The sequence below is a fragment of the Ostrinia furnacalis genome, unplaced genomic scaffold, assembly GCF_004193835.3.
Source record: "Ostrinia furnacalis isolate ACB-3 unplaced genomic scaffold, ASM419383v2 OfSCF0976, whole genome shotgun sequence".
Taxonomy (NCBI): domain Eukaryota; kingdom Metazoa; phylum Arthropoda; class Insecta; order Lepidoptera; family Crambidae; genus Ostrinia; species Ostrinia furnacalis.
The window spans coordinates 54,048-77,175 of NW_021131215.1; the positions used below are offsets into that span (position 1 = coordinate 54,048).

The window sequence follows — 23,128 nt, forward strand, 5'->3', positions numbered from 1 at the left end:
TAATAACCACTTGTTAATTTGTACTCCATTCTATGCACCAATCAAATTATTTTGTAAATAGTGTATCGTGAAATATTTTTGCCAAATGAAACATTTGCCAAAACATACTTTGCCAAACAATAATTTGCTAAACAAAAATATGCCAAAAAAGGCATTTGCGAATTAAAAGTTTGCTATAAGTTGTTTTGCCAAATGAGAATTTGCCAAATGAAAATTTGCGAAACGTTGTTTGCGATGTGATAATTTGGGAAACGTTTTTTGGCCAAACATTAGTAATCCCTATTTCAGTCTTTCCCAAAGTGGGCGATAACACCCCCTTGTGGGCGCTGCAGGCTTAAAGGGAGGCGGTAAGAGACCCAGAAAAAAAATCGGGACGTTGTGTAGAGGCTTGGGACGCGTCATCTACTAGGAGGACTCTTAGACACCGACTGAGCTCGACTCTTGACTACAGAAATGGGGGGCGCTAAAAAATAATTTAATCTCAAAGTGGGCAGTAGACTAAATAAGTTTGGGAACCGCTGCTCTATTTGCTGGTAAATTAGAGGGTTGTGCTCATGCAGTAGAGACCGAATGACCTGATGATTCTGATTCACTCTGTGCGCAAACATTTTCTTGAACGCATCATGTCGTCTTGATCTCCCTTATTCTTTCCTTTTCTCCCTTATCCTCTCCTATCCTCCCTTACCTCTCGTCATCCATTTTATATAAATTATATGTATGTATTTATGTATATATTTTGTATAAATATATATTATAATATTTTATGTATTATACAGGGTGTTAGGTAAATGGGTCTATGAGCCGACACTAGCCCATGTTAACATGGTCATATAAAAGGTATGGTGAAGTCAGAAAATTGATATCTTCATTTTAACTATTTTAATTTTCATACAAATCGGATTTTGTAAAATTTATTTTGTATGAAAATTAAAAAAATTAAAATCATGATATCAAATTTCTGACTTCACCATACCATTTATATGCCTATGTTAACATGGGCTAGTGTCGGCTCATATACCCATTTACCAAACACCCTGTATTGTGTACATTTTTGTAGCTTTTTAGCACCGCCTACTAAATATCTCTGTTTTGCTCAAGGTCAGCTGGTAGAGAACGGTGAAGGGGTCGGACTGGCCGACTCGTGATCCGGGGAACGCGGGTTCGGTCCCCGCCGCCGCTCGACTATTGTGGTGAGCTCACTCGTGACACAAGCATATTTAGCTTAGTACGAGGGGCTAACGGGAGTATTAGTAATTTGTGAAATAACAAATTACTAATAATCTTTTTAAAAAAAAAAAAAAATAAAAAAATAAAGTCTTTAAATAAAATAAAAAATAAATGATCCTTACCTCGGTCTTCTCCCCTTTGTTCTGGGCTTCTACCCAGCGCTCCATCTTGTCTCTGGTCACTTCGGTGGGGATTAACGGCGACGCTTCGAGGGAGTGGTTCATTTTGCTGGCTGGGGAAGAAAAATAAGATAAATAAGTCTTAGTTATTGATACCTTTAGCAAGTATAGATAGGCACAGTACAATGAGCCGCAGAGTCAGCTACGATTTTCCGTTTTTAAAACGCTTTTATTAGGTTGTCGTGTATGTACTAACTATGTAATGGAATCTAACCCCCTTACTAATAAAAAGTTACACAGTTGTTGAACAATGTTTTAAAATGACATTTCCATACTAAACGTAACTTTAAAACACTGTTCAACGAGCGTGTAAGTTTTATTAGTAAGGTGGTCAGAATCTGAATTACACACACTTCTAATTCTTGTATCATCATGAAACTTGGCAATTAACTATATGTAGATTAGATGACAATACAATATTATGGTACCATCGAGCTGGTCTGATGATGGGACTGGAAGGTGGCCATAGGAACTCGTAAACGAATCGGCGGTATCGCATCGAGTTTGGGTTAATTGAATTTGTCTTTTCGAGAACTTTAGTGCTAGATGATGTTTTGACCAAAAGGTCTTTTTAGTAATTTAGTAACTATTATCTTTTTCTCTCGCTCTCATCAAGAAATGACATTAACAATAACAAATCTAAGGCTGAGTTGCACCACCTAACTTTAACAGTGACTTTAACGATAACTGCAGTGTGTTTTGTATGGAGTTCGACAGAAACACCGGTTATTGGTGCAACTCTGAGTTTTAAAGTCCATAGTGGATAATGCAAATTGATTAAAATTTGCTTTTCAAAAACCAATTCAAACTGTTTTTTACTTAAGGTAGAATTTATTTATTCTGTAACCGAACCGAATAGAACTCTGTGGTTGCGGAAAACTGCCCTGAGGGCCTAGTGTGAGTTACATCAAACGCGCTCGCTAGTTTGATCGCACTCAGCCCGCTGACCTCTAGTTTTTTAATTAATTTAAGTCTCTATTTATAATCATTTTAACATAATAGTTAATGATAATGGACGTGTGATAATTTAATAGGTTATAAACTTCTAGAATATTAATTGAATTGTTAATTGTATACTGCAAAAACAAACAAACAAAAAAGAAGCTTTATTAATTCGAATTCAAGGATTTGCAACACTAACGTCCGTATACACAAACATTACTATGAGGTCTCACAGTGCGCGTGGACGCACAGGGTGACACACGAACCAATCACAGCTCTATTCAACGCTGTGCGTTCCATTTGCTGCTTCACTTATGCAAGCATAGTTTGTGAATACGGGCGTTAGGTACCTACGTGTTAATTTTGCTAGTAGACCTTTTGTTTATTAACAAAATAGTGGTAATTTGTAAAATCATTCGAGTAAATTGCATAATACTTTCCAAAACAAGTTGGTTAAATAAGTGCTCAAGGTTGGTAGCTGCATTTTAATGCCCAAAATAAGGTCAAGTTAAGCAGGAAATTAAAATATTAAGGACTGACTGAATTTTACTGTAAACTCTTTTTTTTAATGCATAACAAGACAAGTATTTGACCGCAATTGCACCTGGTGTTAAGTGAGATGCAGTCTAGGATGTTATTCACTCGCGTTGAAGAGGCCCGGCTATTTTGCAATTAAAGTAAATAATATAGGGGAAAATTCCAGTGTTTGGATGATACCATTGGACAAAACACCTCTTGAACGTCCTTAAAATGAATATTACTTCAATGCAAATTGCAACTTGACGCCCTTTTAACTCTCCAAAAGTAAGAATCTCTAAGGCTGGGTTGTACCATCTTAATTTAACTTTAACAAACGTCAAAAGTGCCGTGTGGGGACGGCCGTAAAAGAATACTTTTCCCCACCGCCGACAGGAGGCGTGTCGTATGAGGCGACAAAACCCCTGTAGCACCAGACGGGCAGCAGCGTCTGCGTGCGAAACCAAACAAAAAACTGCGATCGCCAACCCGCCTGCCAAGCGTGGCGATTAGGGCAAAACCTCTCCAGAATGGTTGTACACACAATAAAACGGCCCCTAGTCCCCGGCGGCCCCACTATCCCGGACCACGGTAGCGGTCACGGTAACGGTGGGGCAAGGGGTGCGAAGAATCCCCGGGGGATGCCAAGCTACCAACACCGACGACCTCTGGCCCTGGCAACCTTCAACGCTCGCACACTGCGTACAGACGTGAAGCTAGTGGAACTCGAGGAAGAATTGAGCAGGTTACGGTGGGATATCGTAGGATTATGTGAAGTCCGAAGAGAGGGGGAGGACACCATAATCCTCAAATCCGGAAACCTGCTCTATTTCCGGGAGGGCGACCAGCAGTCCCAGGGTGGTGTCGGGTTTATCGTCAAAGATGCTGAAAGGTATGTTGGCCATGTAGGTAATCAATAATTCTTAGGATAGTATAGGAACCTAACCTACTATGACTACTGCTCAGAATGCGTTCGTTCGTTTCAGCCAAAAATGACGTCCACTGCTGGACAAAGGCCTCTCCCAAGGTTTTCCATAATGAATGCGTACTTACCTACATACGTACCTCATTACAAATAAGTAGATTAATTATTTTTTTACTAGACAGCAACCCTAACAGCGTAAGAAGAGTTCAGAGGCACGCGATAGAAAGAGACAAAACTTGTAGGTGAATAAAATTGTAGGTACGTAGTACTGTGCGAGCTGAATTCCACTGTATCGCGTCGTAGCAAGACTCGCATTTATTTAAATCGTCTGGCGGAGTAATCCTTCTGTACCTGTACTATTACTTATTCTGTGCTTTGGTGTAAGTAGGTAGGTAGGGGAGAGTTCGGTATATTGTACCGCCGGGTAAATTGTACCACCCCACAGTCTTTTAAAATCACTTGGAAGCGGACATTTTTTGGTGAATAGATGACATGATTTAACAAGTAAATCTAAGTAAATTCCTAAAAGAAACCCGTGGTCTATCTTCAACAGCTTTCGAGAAAAAAATTTTTTAATTTGGCTTATTTTGTGTGTTTTAAAATACGTTTTTTTGTTTATCTGTTCTTTATTTGAAGTTGTAACACAATTGACTTAAGTGAGTAATAAAGCACACAATTTCCCTTTTTTTGAGCTATACGTCATATTCTAAAGCTTTGTAGATCCGGAGAAATTATAAAAAAACTGATATTTGGTTTTTAATTTTTTAAATTTAAGTTGTACGTTTTGAGCAATAACGAATTATTGCATGTTATAAAAGACCTTTTATTTTACTCACGAAAAAAAAATCACCGAATTTTGAGAACATACTTTTTGTTTGACTAACAATAAATGAAAGCAAAAGACTGGCAAAGTAGATTAGGTACAAGTGTGCGTTACGATAATTGGAATTACAAAACTTGTACTCAAAATCGTGATAACGTGTAAAACAATATCGATTGTCTATGTTATTAACTACTGTTTCTCTTCGTTTCCTAATTTGTTAAGAACGTATCGTATAATATTTTGCCATAGTTTTTTTAAAGGCTTGACATTTATTGAAATCCAATTTAGTAACCCTGTGGTACAAATTATCGAACCGGTTGGCTAAATTGGACCGAAGCTCTGAACTCGTACTTTGTTGATTTGTGCTAAATATACAACAATCATGTTAATTAATACTTATGAAATAGTAAGTTGAATAATGTATCTTTTATTATATACCATGGACATTAGCAAAAACAAAAGAAAACTAAGTGTAAAATGGGATTAAAAAAAACTGGTCCAAATTAGCGGACTCTCCCTTATACTATAGGTACATACAGGGTGGAAACGATAAGGTTTCGATATCTTGTATAGTTTAGTAATAATCACTCGATTATTTCTAAACTATACAAGATATCGAAAAATTGATTACTGATCCTGAAAGTGCTTACCGCGTACGTGCTTACCCAGTTTTTGGATATCTTGTATAGTTTTTAATATTATGTGGTTTTACTAAATGTATGGAAGCTGGAAACATTGGATTTTTCGGATAGGTCCATTTTATTTTGTAACTTATTATTGGTACCGTTGTGTATAGAGCTCGTGAAGCACTTTCAGGATCAGTAACCAGTTTTGGGATATATTGTATAGTTTAAAAATAATTGAGTGAGATCACTTATCGTTTCCATCCTGTATTGGGAGGCACACAGAAAAGGCCAAAGTTACCAACAAGGAGAATCGAACATAGGACCACTTATGGCAATGTTAGTAGGTAGGTACGTCACTATAGGTAGACCGGTTAAATGAGTCCTCGCCTGCGGAACGCGGGGACACAGGGGCGTGACGAAAACGGGGACCGTACGGGGTGCGGGCGGCAGGCGCATTCTTGTCAAAATTCATTTCGCTGGCGATGCGGCTAGCGATCGCTTGTGTTATTTGTTACGGACGCTTTGTGAGGGCTATACATGAGATTACATTTTTAAGATGAGTCGAAAGATTTTCGGACAAAAATGATAAGAAGAAAAGTTACTCAGTATTACACATTAAAAAAAAAATGCCAACTCTGAAATCCTTGAACGCTACCCTTAGAGAAGATAATGTATTATACTGCGGCAGAGAATATTTAAGATTATTATTACATGACCTAGGTTTAATTTTAAAAAATGCGGATCTAAAAGGAAACTCCTTATTGAACAGCCAAATATAACATCGTGGAGGTGGAAATATCTAAATACTATTAAAAAGTATCGTAAAGAAGGAAGACATATTTTATATCTTGATGAAACTTATGTCAATGCGTCTCATAACGTTTCAAAATGTTGGCAATCAAAGGATGAACACGGAGTATTGTCTCATATTGGTAAAGGAGAGCGTTTGATCATCATACATTGTGGTGGCTACACTGGATTTTAGGATGGAGCACTTGTGATATTTAAATCCAAATGTAAAACAGGTGATTATCACGATACAATAAATTTCGTGAATTTCAGTAAATGGCTAAATGAAAAGCTGATGCCTAATTTTCCACCAAATTCAGTAATAGTAATGGATAATGCAGCTTATCATTCGGTTAGAGTAGAAAAAAAGCCGACGATGGCCTCTACCAAGCCAGAAATGCAAGATTGGCTACGACGGCATGAGGTGCCTTTTGATGATAAATTAAAAAAGGATGATTTATCCAAATTAATTAAAAGCCATTACACAGAGGACAATACATATAAAATTGATGAGTTATTGAAAGCAAACGGCCATGAAGTGTTGCGTTTGCCTCCTTACCACCCAGACCTGAACCCAATTGAGTTTGTCTGGGGTGATATTAAAAGACAGCCAGCAGAAAAAAGTATCGACTCCAATTTGGACCAGAAAAAAAATATGTTGGAAAATTTATTTGCTGAATATTCCGCAGAAAAGTGGGAGCATTGTAGAGGATGAATACTGCGAACACGACGGAGTTCTAGATGACGTTGTTGATTTTATTATTAATTCGATTCGCGGACGATATCGTAGTCATGGCTGAAACCTTGGAAGATCTAGGCACAATGCTCGATGGCCTCAGTAGAGCCTCTCAACAAGTGGGTCTCAAAATGAACATGGACAAGACAAAAATCATGTCTAATAACCGTGTCGCACCCACTCCTTTGAAGGTTGGAGACTCTACACTCGAAGCTGTTGACAATTATGTATACCTGGGACAAACAGTCCAGTTAGGTAGGGCCAACTTCGAGAAAGAGGTCAATCGTCGAATCCAACTCGGCTGGGCAGCGTTCGGGAAGCTACGCAATATACTCACGTCCGAAATACCGCAGTGTCTCAAGACAAAAGTCTTCGAGCAGTGTGTGCTGCCAGTGTTGATTTATGGATCCGAAACGTGGACGCTTACTATGGGCCTCATAAGAAGGCTCAAGGTCACCCAAAGGGCGATGGAGCGGGCCATGCTTGGAGTTTCCCTGCGTGATCGAATCAGAAATGAGGAGATCCGCAGGAGAACCAAAGTGACCGACATAGCTCGCAGAATTGCTAAAACCAAGTGGCAGTGGGCGGGGCACATAGCTCGTAGAGACGATGGCCGTTGGGGCAGAAAAGTTCTCGAGTGGCGACCACGGGCTGGAAGACGTAGCGTGGGCAGGCCTCCTACTAGGTGGACCGACGATCTCGTAAAGGTCGCGGGAAGAGCCTGGATGCGGGCAGCGCAGGACCGTGCATTGTGGAAAGCCTTGGAGGAGGCCTTTGTCCAGCAGTGGACGTCATTTGGCTGAAACGAAACGTCAAAAATCTGTCAAAGTCCATACAAACCACACCTGTCTAAAATAACTCGACTACATGGCCCTTAATGTCCAATGACTGGCAATTTACAATGTGATAATATCATGCTTAGAAGCGAATCATATAAACCTAAAAGGCATTGCAACAGAAATGTTAGTATCTGATTGAGTCTTAGACAGTTTAATTTGACTTGAAATATGAATAAACCTTATCAAATGCTTAGTAATGGAACCTGTAAATTGTTATCAAGATGTAAAATATACTGCGAACAAATAAAGCAAAATAACATGACACAACGTCGTAAGCGACTACGGGACAAAATAATATGTGAAAATCAGGCTCCCCGACCCGTCTGGCCAGCGTGGGGAGTGTAGGACAAATCCTCCATTTGCCTCTGGTGTAAGGAGGGTCGTGTCTGTGTGCTCCTCCTGTAGTGGAAACTAAATGACCTGATGATTATGAAGACTATTCAATAACCAGTTAGATGCCGACACCGTTGGGTTATTTCTATACCATCTAACTTTGACCAAAACTATAACGTTAACCGGTGTTTTTATATGGATTTTGACAGAATTTTGACGTTTGTCAAAGTCAAGTAAGATGGTGCGACTCAGCCGTAGATTTTTATAAGGTATTGCCTCATTCTATGTGATGGAAATTTTACTATCTAGCAAAAATAAAATTCGCTGATGATACTACACATGAAACAAAAAGTAATTCGATCCCACAAACAACTTTAAGTGGATTAGCAAAATAAACTTTAAATAAAGCTGCCAAAGTTCAAATTTGCGAAACGTCACGGTGGAATATTTTAATTCTGACGTCAAGTACTGGTTTCTCAATTGAATGGGTCAACAGGGTTTTTGTGTATTTTTAACGGCAAAAAATCGTTCGCACTGGCTTTTAATATATGTAATTTTAGCAATATTTAACTTGGCCGTGTGGTTCCGGCATATAAGACCCCACTCCTCCCAAAATGTCGTAAGCGACAAAATATGGGAAGGCCTCTTCCCAAAACGTCGTAAGCGACAAGAATCTAATACTTATTTGGTATTGTCGATCAATAATTCAGAGATGGATTGGAGGGTCGCTTATTTATTTACTAGCTGTGCCCGAGACCTCGTACGCGGAAAACCCGTTTTCGCAACATTTTTCATTTTTGCTCTGCACCTATTACTCGTAGCGTGATGGTATAGCCTTCCTCAATAAATGGGCTATCTAACACTGAAAGAATTTTTCAAATCAGATCGGTAGTTCCTGAGATTAGCGCGTTCAAGTAAACAAACACACACTTCAGCATTAAATATTAAATAAAATAGATTTTCAACCAAATTGCACGACCATGCTAAAAAGAAAATGTGGATTGACATAACTTATAAAAAGGTTTTAAAAAGCCGCTAGATATAGAGCTTCCACTGGTCCATCTAGAATCATTGGGGATTTGGAGGAGGCCTATGTTCAGTAGTACGAGGGCGGCACTGAAAATTTCGGGAATCAAGGAAGTGAAACATCATTACTATTTAAAAATGTATTTATTGCTTTTTAAAGTATTCTCCGCGAAATTTGACACATTTTTCCATACACGAAACCAATCATTGAAGCAACCATTGCATTCGGAAGTTTGGGTCTCCAAAATGGCCGTTTTGTAGGCTTCCACAGCTTCTTCAGGTGATGAAAATCTCTGACCACGCAATTTATTCTTTATTTAAGGGAAAGTATAGAAATCATTAGGGCTTAGGTCGAGGCTGTACGGCGGATGGACTAATAATTCTATGTTTTCTTGCTCTAAAAACTCCTTTGTTCAGTGCGCGGTGTGAGAACTCGCATTGTCGTGATGGAGGATGATGCGGCGGTTGCAGTTCTCTTTACGGAGTTCAGAAACGACCTGTGGCAAACAAATGCTAGCATACTAATCTGCATTAACCGTTCTTTGTCCCCCAAGAGGAATAGTCGCAACATGGCCGGTTTTGGAGACAAACGTGGCCACCATTTTTTTTGCAACACTCCGTGAACGAACAATTTTTGTTGGCTTTAATTCATTTTCGAACACCCAAACTCGTGACTGGTTTTTTGTTTCGGGTTCGTACGCGTATATCCATGATTCGTCACCTGATACGATGTTGTATACAGCATTTGAGGATCCTGCATGTAATCTCCCGAGAGTTCTGACGCACCAAGTAACGCGAGCTGCTTTTTGCTCTTCACAGAGCGAATGCGGTATCCATCGGGAAAACAACTTTTTTACACCTAATTGTTCATGCAAGATTATTTGTATTTGACTCATGCCAATGTCTAAAGTTGCCTGAATTTCGCGGTATATCACATGTCGATCTTCTTCAATCAGCTTACGCACAGCATCAACGTTTTCTTAGGTGACTGCAGTTTTTGGACGACCTTGACGGGGATCATCACTGAGCTTGACACGTCCACGTTGAAATTCAGGAAACTAGCGATAAATTGTGGTTTTGGATGGGGCTTCATTACCAAATGCAGAAATCATCCGGTCAACACACTGTTTTTGTGTTAAACCACTTCAAAAGTCATAATAAATCATCGCTCTTGAATTTTCTCGAGTCAATTCCATTTTCTCAACGACTAAACAAGTTTGACAAGACCTTGTGATACGACCGAGAATCTTTTTTTAAATAAATAAATGGTATACGATTTTTAAAACCCTGGACTTTGCAATTAAATAGATTTTAATATGACTGGAACAGTGGAAATATTCCATTCCCGATACTTTTAGTGCAGCCCTCGTAGACAGTGGCTGAAATAATGATTAAATGGCAATAAGGCAACATACTGACTGATTAGTGGACCAAAGATCTGGTAAAGGTCGCGGGAAGTACCTGGAAGCGGGCAGTGCAGAGCGGTCGTTAAGGAAATCTTTGGGGGAGGCCTTTGTCCAGCAGTGGACGTCATTCGGCTGTCACTAACTTGTTTAGTCATTATTGCGTCTTAAGTAGGTATAATAATAAACATGTAGAGTGCCAAAAATATCGGAGGCTGCGCGTAGGGTTGCCAGGCGTCCGGCTTTAGCCGGACATGTTTGGCTTTTTAGATGCTTGTCCGGCCAAATATTGTCTTGTCCGGCCTGTCCGGCTTTTATTAGGCTTTATATATGGCTGCCGCGCCAGTCGAAACTCGAGCCACAGAATAATTCATTCATTCAAAGATGATAGTACCCACTCATGAGCTATGACGCTTATTGCACCCCCCCCCCCCGTGACATGGTACGTTAGCTATTAAAAAGGTATGTCCGTTTAGGGTAAAATGTCCGGCCAAATGAAGCACAGAGTCCGGCTTTTGTGTTTTTGGACCTGGCAACCCTAGCTGCGCGTGCTTTAAACAGGTTTTATTCAAAGTTTTTATAACGGTTTGTAGTATATGCTTGTATTATACATTCATTCCTCAAAATAACTGAAGTTGAATGACCACTTTGTTGAACTTCCTGGTATTGATTAAATGACGTTAATAAAATTTATTGTCATCATAATCATCAGGTCATTCAGTCTCCACTGCAGGAACAAGACCCTCTCTAATTTACCAGAGGCAAATGGAGGATTTGGCCTACACTCCCCATGGATAGCACTAGCTATGTATTGCAGACTTTCATAATCATCATTTCAGCCACAGGACGTCCACTGCTGAACATAGGCCTCCTCCAATGAATTCCACATTTAGAATTGGTAGGTAGAGGCATGCATTCAGCGCCTTGGACGTCTCACGCTGCCTCCACTCCAGAACCTTGCTGCCCCATCGGCCGTCGGTTCTGCGTACTATGTGCCCTGCCCATTGCCACTTCAGCTTGCTAATCCGTCGGGCTATGTCAGCGACTTTAGTTCGTTTACGGATCTCCTCATTTTTGATTCAATCTCGTAAAGAAACACCAAACATTAGGCCTTTCCATCGCACGCTGTGCAACTTTAAGCTTTTTTATGAGGGCTATAGTGAGAGGCCATGTTTCGGAGCCATAGTCATCACTGGTAACACACACTGATTATAGACTTTCGTCTAGAGGCATTGAGGGTATTTCGCGCGATTCAAATCTACAACTTTGATGTTCTTCAACAAAAACGTAGGTAGGTACCTACCTACGTCTTACTATTACGTGGTTTGTGTAATATAAACAAATCAACGCGCAATTGTTTGTTATTCAATCTAAATCAACATTTTGTCGTGTTTGCTGTACCGTACAGCCTGTACGGTACGTACGGTCACGTAGGTGTTAGGAATGTGAAATAGTCGATCATGCGATATGTGTCGTTATCGACTTGAAAATATACGCGAAAATTCATCTAGGCATTTCATAGGGGATGAAAAGTAGGTACCATTTCTATAAAAACGGCTCCATATTTAAGTTTCCGTACCTCAAAAGGAGAAAAAGGAACTCTTGTGTAAGATTACTTTGTTAGACGTGGCGTGTAGGTCCGTCCTTCTAATCTATCTTTCAGCATTTTTTCAGGTACGCGTGGAGTCTGTGGTAGGGCATGTAATATCGGAAGGTTTTCAATTCCGATATTGGATTCCGATATTAGATCTCAATATCGGAATTCCGATATTAATATCGGAATTGAGTTCATATGCTATAAAATTAATATTTGGTTATATTCGTAATAATTCTGGATTGTTTACAATAAAATAATGATTTTAATCAAAATCTTTAATTTGGTACAAAACAGCACTTCATAAAACTGAAGTATTTTAAAACTATTTTTACGTTATGGGTATCTATTGCATTTGGTTTTTTATGTGACAAGAGGCAAACGAGCAGAAGGATCACCTGATAATGAATGGTTACTGATAATGAGCCTATATTATGGACTAGCACATAATTAAAGTGTTTTTGTAAAATCACAGGTATCAAACAAACTTTTACTCCTTCATTATATTACCCAGTTTTATGTTGGCGGAACGAATTTTAGAGTCATTCAAATCACGTGTTACAAAAATTGTAGAGAGTGGTAAAAAACTTGAATATGCTTGTAATTTGTTCCTTTTTGATTATCGATGTACAACTCACAAAACCACTAGCCAGCCATATGTCATCCATAGGACGTCCACTGCTGAATACAGGCTCCGATGCCGATTTTCACAATGGCCGATTGGTGGCAGCCTGCATCCAGCGCCTTCCTGCTACCTTTATGAGGTCGTCGGTCCACCTTGTGATTATGAGTCCTACGCTGCGCTTTCCGGTACGTGGCCTCCACTTCAGAACCTTGCTGCCATATCGTCCGTCTGTTTTGCGTACTAAGGCAGAACCGTTGGAAGATCTTATCACAATGCTCCAATACCTTAATCGAGTTTCCCAACAGGTAGGCCTTCGGATGAATATGGAAAAAACGAAGCTTATGTCGAATGTCCATGTTGCTCCTTACTCAGTTTCGGTTAAGAGCTCGATTCTCGAGATTGTTGACAAGTAAGTATGTCTATCTCGGACAAACGATCAGCTAGGTAGTTAGATGCAATTTCGAGAAAGAGGTAAATCGTCGAATACGAAAACGAAAGTCTTCAATTAGTGTGTGTTACCAGACCAGTGATGATATACTGCTTGAAAATGTGGCATTTGAATATAGCATCAATGGAGAGGACACGCACAACATGCAATGGAGAGGGATAAGCTTGGTGTTTCTTTACGAGATCTAATCAGAAATGAGGAGCTCCGTAAACTAACTAAGGTCGCTGACATAGCCCGACAGATTAGCAAGCTGAAATGGCAATGGCAGGACACATAGTACGCAGAACTGACGGTCCAGTAAAATTAATGTTTGAAAGGGAGTTGAGATGTCGTTCTTTGTTGACCAAGCACCTATGGGAAATGCTTAAATTGATTTAGAACAAGTTAAATTAACCATAAATACCTAGTAAAGATATTAAAATATTTGCAGTGGAACAAAAAGTGATGGTGAGAGACATGAGAAAATCATTGGTCTTTGCCTATCATGTACTTTGGGCTTTGTGGCAGGTTGTGGCGAGTTTAAACGCTTTGTTTAAAATCTCAATTAAAACTTTTATCTGATTCCGATATTACGATATTGGGTCGCTCAATATCGGAATTGAAATATCGGATCTCGCAGTCCGAGATTCCGATATTACGAGATTCCGAGATTCCGATATTCATGCCCTAGTCTGTGGTCCATTAAAACTGTAAAAAATTAAGCTTCTGCCAACGCAATCTAAAGATACCGCCATTTGAGTAAATATTGTAAAATTAACAAATCTTAACTCGTAGTTATCGATGAAACAACAACTTCACAAGGAAATACCTCGGTGCGTGTTCATGAATCGAAATTGTCTTTAATGGCGGCCATTTTGAAATCGCTCGGTTGCGTATTTTCTTTGCTCAAACGAAGATGTGTAAGGGCCATTGTCTTTGAAACTAACTTTCAAACTAACGCCCGTAACCCGTATTCACAAACGATGCTTGCTTGAGAGAAGCAGCAAACCGAACGCACAGCGTTGAATAGAGTCCTGTGATTTGTTCGTGTGTCACCCTGTGCGACCACTGTGAGACCTCATAGTAATGTTTGGGTACGAGCGTATGACGTTTACGGCAAGCTGAACACTGTGGCGTCTTAAGCCGTTGTATTAAGTAATAATATTTTGCAATAAAAATGTATTTGTGTTGTTGTCTGTACTTGAAGAAAGTGCGTCATAAACTGGTCAGGCGCGAATCGGACACGTACGGTTTTATTTTATTTAACTGTACCTAATAGTCATTTTGTTAAGAGAGTTGGATTATAACACAATTTTCAGTTTTTCAGTAATTTTTACTGAATTTCTCGAATAGCCTATCTTAACCGCAGATTAAATTAATATAAATATAAATATAATATTATACCAAAAATAATAATGGAGAAAGAATGTTTAATTCGGTCCAATAGTTTCGGAGCCTATAAGTAAAGTAGTAATACAAACAAACAAATCTTTCCTCTTATCATTAGTGTAGACGTAGGTAAATGTAATGCTAAAATGGCCTACATAATTGCACTATTTTATTATTATGCTCTGTTATATGACGTATATATGCAAATTATAGGAATAATATATGGAACTTGCTAGAAAGAGATAATAATATGATCTGTTTGGAAAATATCATTCATTTCCGCGTGGGTAACGGGAAAATCCGAAAACAATAAAAATACTAGTTTATTTTTGTACTAAGATTTCTTTAAACAACTACTTTATAGGTACCTAACTACTTCATTATCATCATACTGCAGGACCACGACCCTCTCTAATTTACCAGCAAATGGAGGATTTGTCCTACACTCCCCACGCTGGCCAGACGGGATGGGGAGGCCTGATGTTCGCATATTTGTCCCTTAGTCGCTTACGACATCCACGCCATAGTGGGAGAGGTCCTATTTTATACTCTGCCGGAACTCAGCAAATGTTTTGTAGGTAAATAGAGATACGTTTATGTTCGTTCGTTTCAGCCAAATGACGTCCACTGCTGGACAAAGGCCTCCTCCAAGTTTTTCCATAATGAACGGTCCTGCGCTGCCCGCATCCAGGCTCTTCCCACGACCTTTACCAGATCGTCGGTCCACGCTACGTATCCCAGCCCGTGGTCGCCACTCGAGAACTTTTTTGCCCCAACGGCCATGTCTTTATGTAATGTAATATTTTTATTGTATCTTAAACACTTATGTTACATATAATTTACGTGCATTCCGGTCGAGTGTTGACCGTCGCCGATGACGTAGATTGTCCAGGTCTTGACTTCTATGTGAAAAAGGTTCAGTAGAAACGTGTGGTTTCGGCACGTATCGGGACACTTGCGCGAAAGACATTTGCGCGAAAGACACTGTCGCGGAGAACATGCATGGCTGTTTCTTCTTCTATAAGGCAGAATTTGCACAGAGTTTACTCGGTCATGTTCATGTTTGGTTAGTCTCGTACTTGACTCGATTTGAACAACATCATGTCTAGTAGCTATGAAGATTTGTTTGTTTGCAGTGGGTCTACTGACAATCCATCTCTTTTGGGTATAAAAGCCGTCATTATTTCCCTCGATCATGCAACTATTTAATTGTATGCGAATAATTTACGGAAATGTACAGAACTTGAACTTGAATGGTCCAGTTTTTACTCAATACTCAAATCTTTATTGCATTTCACACTCGACTGAAGAAAGGAGTTAATTATGTTTTTACGTATTTATACGTGTTTTTACTTCCTCTCTAAAGGTACATAATTATCATCAGATCAATTAGTCGCCACTGCAGGAACACGAGTCTTCTAATTTACCAGCAAATGGAGGATTTGTCCTACACTCCCCACGATGTTCGCATAATGTCCCAGTCGCTTACGACATTTACGAGAAAGAGTGAGAATGATCTTATTCTCATGGATTTATGTGTCGCTCTTTTGATACATCTGTGGGCTGAGTGTGAGTTTACACCAACAAGTTAAAAAAAAACTATATAAAAAATTTTGTTTTTGAACGTTTCCGCTAGGGGCGCTGTGCAATCCGTCGTACATTTAATGTCATTTTCGATGTAAACTCACACTAAAATAAGGGCATAAGACATAAGGGCGATGTCAATGTCAACGCGCTGTCAGATGCACAGTTGTACTTAATTTGGTCAAGAAATGCCATTTTTAATCGCAAATCTGAGTCATTTCTTCTGCAAAGGTCTTGCACAGACAACTGCATATCAAGGTAACCACAGTAGCACTTTATGTAGCAGGAAACAAGGGTGATATTCCTACAAAAATATAGAATACATTTAGTCGTATAAAAACCTTGGTAAGGCAAAAATACTTGATATAGGAAATCTGATTACACTACATTGTAATAAGGCTCATTAAATATGTCCACGTTTATGGAAAAACCAGAAAGGCTGTGTTGTAAAGCTGCGGCTTAATTTATAGCGACGAGCCTCTCAATACGTACGTAGCTATAATCAAAGCTAGATGTTTAACCGAATATTAAAGTAAAATAGGAAAAGGGGGATAAATCCTACAAATATTATAAATGCGAAAGTTTGTGTGGATGTCTGGATGTCAACATGTTTGTTACTTTTTCACGCAAAAACTACTGAACGGATTTTGACGCAGAATAACATATAGGCTATAATTTATGACGATTTGTGACAAACTAAATTTCACGCGGGTGAAGCTGCGGGTAAAAGCGAGTAATTCATACATTGTAAACTATCAGCTAATTTTTCATTCGTGACTGAAACTGTCAATGCATGTGCCAAACTTATTCTTTAGTTAAAAGTTATCAGACAATTGAGAAATTAGCCCTAAGTCGACTTTCCCTCATAGAATTTATTATGAGATAATTATAGATGTTGTGATTGGTTGCTACTTGTGCCTGGTGTAACTACTAATCCAATGGAAACGAGTTTTAAGTATTTTTTCGACTTTGAGATACACATCTCATTCTCCTTTCAAGTTCATCCAATCAAACCACAGCTCTACGTTACGCATGCCGAGTTCAACGGCCTTGTTGCACAATTCATGCATACAATAATGTAACAAGCGACATCATTTATTATGTACTTTTCCTAAATTAAGTTAAGTTAAATTGTTTTAATTACTTAAATGCTTCTGAGCTTTGTTACGTCTTGTTTGAATAGTGTAATTGGTACTAGTTGGTACTACCGTTCTATTCATGAATAAATAAATAAAATAAAATAAAATCATTAATTGTTATTATTATAGTATAAATATATCTAATATCATGCAATAACACCATCATCGTCATCATCATCATCGCCTCCCTCTAGGTGGACCGACGATTTGGTGAAGGTCGCGGGAGGTGCCTGGATGCGAGCGGCGCAGGACCGGTCTTTGTGGAAATCCTTGGGGGAGGCCTTTGACCAGCAGTGGACGTCTTTCGGCTGAAACGAACGAACGCCATCATCAGGGTCGTGCTCCTGGCACGACCCTTTGATTTACCAGCAAATGGAGGATTTGTCCTACACTCCCCACGCTGGCCAGACGGGTTGGGGAGGCCTGATGCTCGCATATTTGTCTCTTAGTCGCTTACGACATTCACGTGAAGAATGGGGTCAAATTCTACACCACCTGAACCGTACGACTATACAATGTGCCTGATCTGATAAGAACCTATTGGTTTTCCATATTCTATCTAGGTATCGAACCCTCGATCTATTTCTAACAGCCATGGAAGTAAATTTTATTCCTAAGGCCCGAGTCAACCAAACTTTTGTCTGCGAATAACTCCTGGTATAACTGGCACATTGGCAGTTTCAGTATGGGAAATATGTCAAAACTGACGATTAATTCTGAGATTAATTTTACTCTTGCTTGGTCGAATCCACCCTAAGTCGACTTTTTACGACTTCCACGCTTTATCCAAATTCCATGTCCTATCTGAGAATCGAACCCTCGACCTATTTCTAACCACGGAAGTTAATAATATGCAACCATATTGTGAAATTTCTATTGTTTTCCTCTCAGTGCAACCACTGAGGAAGTGACACGGAAGAACGCGTAGACAATTGTATTGGCTATTATAACTATTAAAATTAAGTGCCCCGATTGACTGACCCCACACGGTGTAGAGTCGGCAAAACAAACAAAGAATTTGGTTTGGTTGGTGGTAGGGCTTGTTCTAAGTCCGCCTGGCTAGCTACCACCATCTTACCTAAGTCTGTCGCCATAACAACTATGTTAACAGCATTGTTGTGTTCCGGCAGTTAGAGGTAAGATAGCCAGTTCCTCCGTGGTTGAGGATTCCGGATGCAGCTCGCTTCCACCTTCGGCCTGATCATCACTTACCATCAGGTGAGATACAGGCCAAGAGCTTCCTCGTTCTGGATGAAAAAAAACTAGAGAGGATCGTGCTGCAGTGGAGACTAAACGACTTGTTGATTATGAATAATAAACAATAACTTATTTGCTATCTCCTACGTCTGCATTTTTTTGCGCGCCGTCCTATATGTCACGTAATGAAGATGGCGACTACGACAAGGCCTTTAGACCGCAAAATCACATTACTTTGATAGCATTATTACACATTATAGCTTACTACTTAAGCCCGCGGCTTTGTCCGCGTCTGTTGCCCCATGGACCAACCGCATTGCACAACTATGTAGTTGTGCCACCGGGACATGCTTTGAAAACTCCATGTTATTGATGTTTCGAATCTCTTTATAAAGACCTTTTTAAAGGGGGCGCGGGCCATCTGTGTAGTTCTGTATAAAACCTACGATCGCTGAAAGAATGCATCCCAGACTGCTTGATACGACCAATAAATAATCTGGACTGGAGGATGGGGGCGCGGAATTTTTGTTTGGTCGAATGAGGGCGCGTCATATAAGGTAAGGAACCCCTGCTATAAAGCAACTTGCGCTATAGTAACAAGGAGTTAAGTATCTGAAAATACTTATTTAGCTTTCAGTAATAAATACTGTAAAGCAATTCACGAAAAAGAGCGATTTGCATAACTTTAATACAAGAAACAAAAATAAACTTGCCGTTCCAAATTTCAGATTGCATAAGATTGGTAATTCATTTATGGGAAAATGTATTAAATTCTTTAATAAATTACCACAAACTGTTGTAGAACTACCTATTCATAAATTCAAAGCACATATTAAAAGTACCTTAATGAAAAAGGTCTACTTAGATAAAGTCGATGATTATTTAAAAAAATCGTCGATGAAAAATGTTTGGGATGCGTTACTGCCTAGCTCACATAAATATTTATAACTTTGTAAGTACATTTGAAAGCCTGTAAACCTTTGAAAAAGAGGCTGACAATAGTGACAGAGTTTCTTGCGCTGCTTATTCTCAGCACTTTATTGTCCTTAAGCAGTGGTAGGTGGTATACTGGGACGTGTAAAAGTGCTTTTTCAACCGACTTCAAAAAAGGAGGAGGTTCTCAATTCGACCCGTATGTTTTTTTTTTTTCTATGTTTGTTACGCGATAACTCCGCCAATTATGAACCGATTTGAACAAATCTTTTTTCGGCGTATAGGTAATACCTCAAGGGTGGTCCCATTTAAATTTAATAATAGAAAGAACAACCCCCAAGGGTGGAAAATTGGGGATGAACTTTTTTATACGCAATATCTCCGCCGATTATAAATCAATTTGAACGATAATTTTTTTGTTGAATAGGTATTATCAAAAGGGTGGTTTCATGCGAATTTGAAGAAAATATTTCACCCCCAAGGGTGGAAAATTGGGGATGAACTTTTTTATACGCAATATTTTTAATTTTTAGTTTTTTTTTGTGTTCACGCATTTGAAGTCGGTTTTATTTTTTTTAAAGTTAATTTTTTAATCCTATTTACAGAAATAAATGAGTTTTAAGAGTTTTTTTAATCGGGACCAAGACTGCCAACCAAAGCATGAGTCTCTACAAACTCAGAGGCAAAAGAGAAGTATTTGCCTACTACTAATTACACTCCCCTAGTCCCACGCTCTGGCCAGACGGGTTGGGGAGGCCTGATGTTCGCATAATTTGTCCCTAGTCGCTTACGACATCCACGGGAAGAGTGAAGGTTTTATGCCCGTTTGAAGTGACCCCTATGGTAACATTTATTAGGAATTTTGTTTTCATAGGCGTCACTTATAAATTAAGTATTGTTTGTTTGTGAAAACAGGCATTAATCTACTCAGCCGGAACCACACGGTAGTGTTTTTAATCCGACATATTGTATTTGTTCACAATCACGTTCAGTATCAGAATCTGTTGACTGTACTCATTTGGTAAATCAACAAACGTGTTGGAAGATACATATTTGTTAAAGGATTTTGGTACCATTAACAGTATATGAAACTGCACATTTTTGCTCTTATTTAGAGGTCTAGGATAGCTAGTTCCTCTGTGGTTGAGGATTCCGAATTCTGGAGTGGAGGCCGCGTACCGGAAAACGTAGCGTGGGACGTCCACCCACAAGGTGGAGCGACGACATCGTAAAGGAAGCAGGAAAGCGCTGGACGCAGGCCGCTACCAACCGAGCAACATGGAAAGCATTGGGGGAGGCCTATGTTCAGCAGTGGACGTCCTATGGCTGAGATGAGGATGATGATGAGGCACACTTTCCATAGGGTTAGATGAAAGCCAAGAATTTCCTCGTAGACAAAAAGATACACAGGGAAAACCGTGGTTAAAGGTTAAATAAAAGCACAGATAAAAGTAAACATAGTAACTATTTCGATCACGGAACCAAAGAGAGCCGATATATCGCCTACCTTTATACCAAATGTCAAGGAACCACGGGTTTTTTCGGAAAAAACATGATTCTCTATTTTTTGTTTGTTGCCGATTAAAAATGTACAGTCAGCAAAGCATTCGTCGATAAATGGGCTATCCAACACAAAAATATTTTTTCAAACCGAAGTTCTTGAGATTAGAGCGTTAAAAAAAACCAAACAAACTCTTCAAACAGTGCGTACTTATACCACTTATACTTAGTTTAACATGCTGTCATTTGTATTTTAAGTTTTTTTCTCATCGCTATTCAAGGTTAGGTGGCAGATCCTTAATATTTTTTTTTATAAAAACAGGCTTACGAAATCAAAAATTTTTTATCATCATTTATCAGACAAGCCTCTTTTGTCAAAACTGGTTTACAAAGAAAAAAATACCGTTTAGGCTTTTTTACATACCTATCCCAAATAAATTAGCTGGCTATGCTAATCTTTGTGAATACCTAAGTACTATACAGGGTGTCCCGTAAAGTGCAGTGTTCCGCAAAAGGTGTACCGCGGCACACATTGTACTGTGATCATTAGATGGTGTTGGATCATTGGAGGGTTCAAAATAAGGTTATCTTATCTTATCTTATAAACTTTTTTTTGGTAAATAAGGGACAGTCTATTAAAGGTAATTACTTAAAAATTGATTTTTCATTTGTGGGTGTACTTCCAAAAAATTTAGTTTTTCCTAGATGTACCTTGACCTTGAACACAAAAAGTTTGCGGAACATTGGACTAACGGATGGCCATCTATACAAAAAAATTTTTTTGGAAAAGTATCACCATTTCAGATACGTTTTTTTTTTCATGTTTATTTTCAATTCTCAATTTTGAGCCTTTCTTTTTCTTATTCATGAAATCTTGAAAAATATTTTCCCATTTATACACAGAGCAACGAGAGATCAAAATTGGGGATTTAAACAAAATTAAAAAAATCTTATCTCAGAATTGGTGATACTTTTACCACAGTAGATAAATCAATATACATACTGTGTTTCTACTATAGTATTTTTTTTATACATAAGTATATATATATATAGATGGTCATAGTATCATCTCTGTAAGTTTGATACGCTCTTAACAAAGTCGCGGGCAAAAGCTATGTCATCACTATATATTATAAAACAAATTTGCTTTCCTGTCCGTCTGTCCCTAATGCTTAGATCTTTAAAACTACGCAACGATAGATTGATTCAAGAGGAAGGTTTATTGATACTTGCAACCGCGCAAAGCCGGGCTGGGTCGCACCATCTTACTTTAACTTTGACAAACGTCAAAAATCTGTCAAACTCCATACTAAAAGCACCGGTTATGCTATAGCTACCGTTAAAGTTAGGTGGTGCAACTCAGCCTAAGCTAAGTTTATTTTAAAGTTACTTTTTTAACTTATAACAAAGTGTTTGCAAGACTAATTACAAATGTAACAGTTTTCTTATAAGAGCTAGTAATACGAGTAAGTATAATGATGCTTACAGTGATATCGACATATTTCATTTGAAGTTGGCGCAGTTTAGTCGCCTATTGAAGGGTTTATAGATTTCAAACTTTAATATTATAAAGATTTTTTTTTAATTCACTTAAGAATGTAAGGTTTGGTTGTGCATTTTTTTTATTTTGTGATTATAAATTGCTCGCACTCTGCATAACTTTCGATTAACTTGTAAAGTTTATCTGTGGAAACTGATTAGGCTACTGTACTGTTTTTGTTTTTTAAGTTCACATGTATCAATTCATGCTGTTTGTTTCCTTAATAAAGAAAAAATAAGAATAAAAAGTTGACCAAATGTACTTACCTGTATTTCCTTGGTTCTCTTGAAGTACTAATACAAATATCACTATACTTATTGATTGGTTCAATTACAATTAAACTAAAGCACGCGTCGTATCGACCGCACAGTGGGGCAAGGACTGTGGATTACAAGAATCGAAACTTGCTGATTGTGGATCTTGGACGGACAGAGGTGCGCAACCATTGGGCGCGTTTTTAATCCGTAATCTATATTTAATTTTATAAAAGCTAAGGCTGGTTTTAGTGTCACGCGGACTGTCAGTGCGGATCGCTCCGCACAGCCGATTTGTATGAACTGCTAGGGAGCGGAGCGGTTCCTCCGGACCGCATTACTCTAAAACGCTCCCTAGAAGTTCATACAGATTGGCCGTGCGGAGCGGGTCCGCACCGGACTACAAGTGCTAGGAGTCTCAAATTTTGCATGGGGGTTCCTTTTAGAACGTAAGTGCTCACTAAGAACGGATTGGAAACTCCACCCCTAAGAGGGTAAAACAGGATCTACGCGTATGAAGTCGCGGGCGTCCGCTAGTCTATATTATAAAGAGGAAAGATTCGATTGTTTGTTGGTATTGAA

At 38.9% G+C, this 23,128-nt stretch overlaps 1 protein-coding gene across 2 annotated transcripts in view; it reads right to left on the reverse strand.

Moving 5' to 3' along the window:
• Nucleotides 1–22,691, reverse strand: part of LOC114350785 (fatty acyl-CoA reductase wat-like) — a 52,720-nt gene extending 30,029 nt beyond the window's left edge. For both annotated transcript variants that reach the window (XM_028301718.1, XM_028301717.1), the window contains exons 1-2: nucleotides 22,559–22,691; nucleotides 1,350–1,459 (exon numbers count right to left, since the gene is read on the reverse strand). In XM_028301718.1, the coding sequence (XP_028157519.1) occupies nucleotides 1,350–1,451 (102 nt within the window). In that variant the 5' untranslated portion in view covers nucleotides 1,452–1,459; nucleotides 22,559–22,691. The remainder of the gene's footprint in view (nucleotides 1–1,349; nucleotides 1,460–22,558) is intronic.
• Between the last annotated feature and the right edge of the window lie 437 nt (nucleotides 22,692–23,128).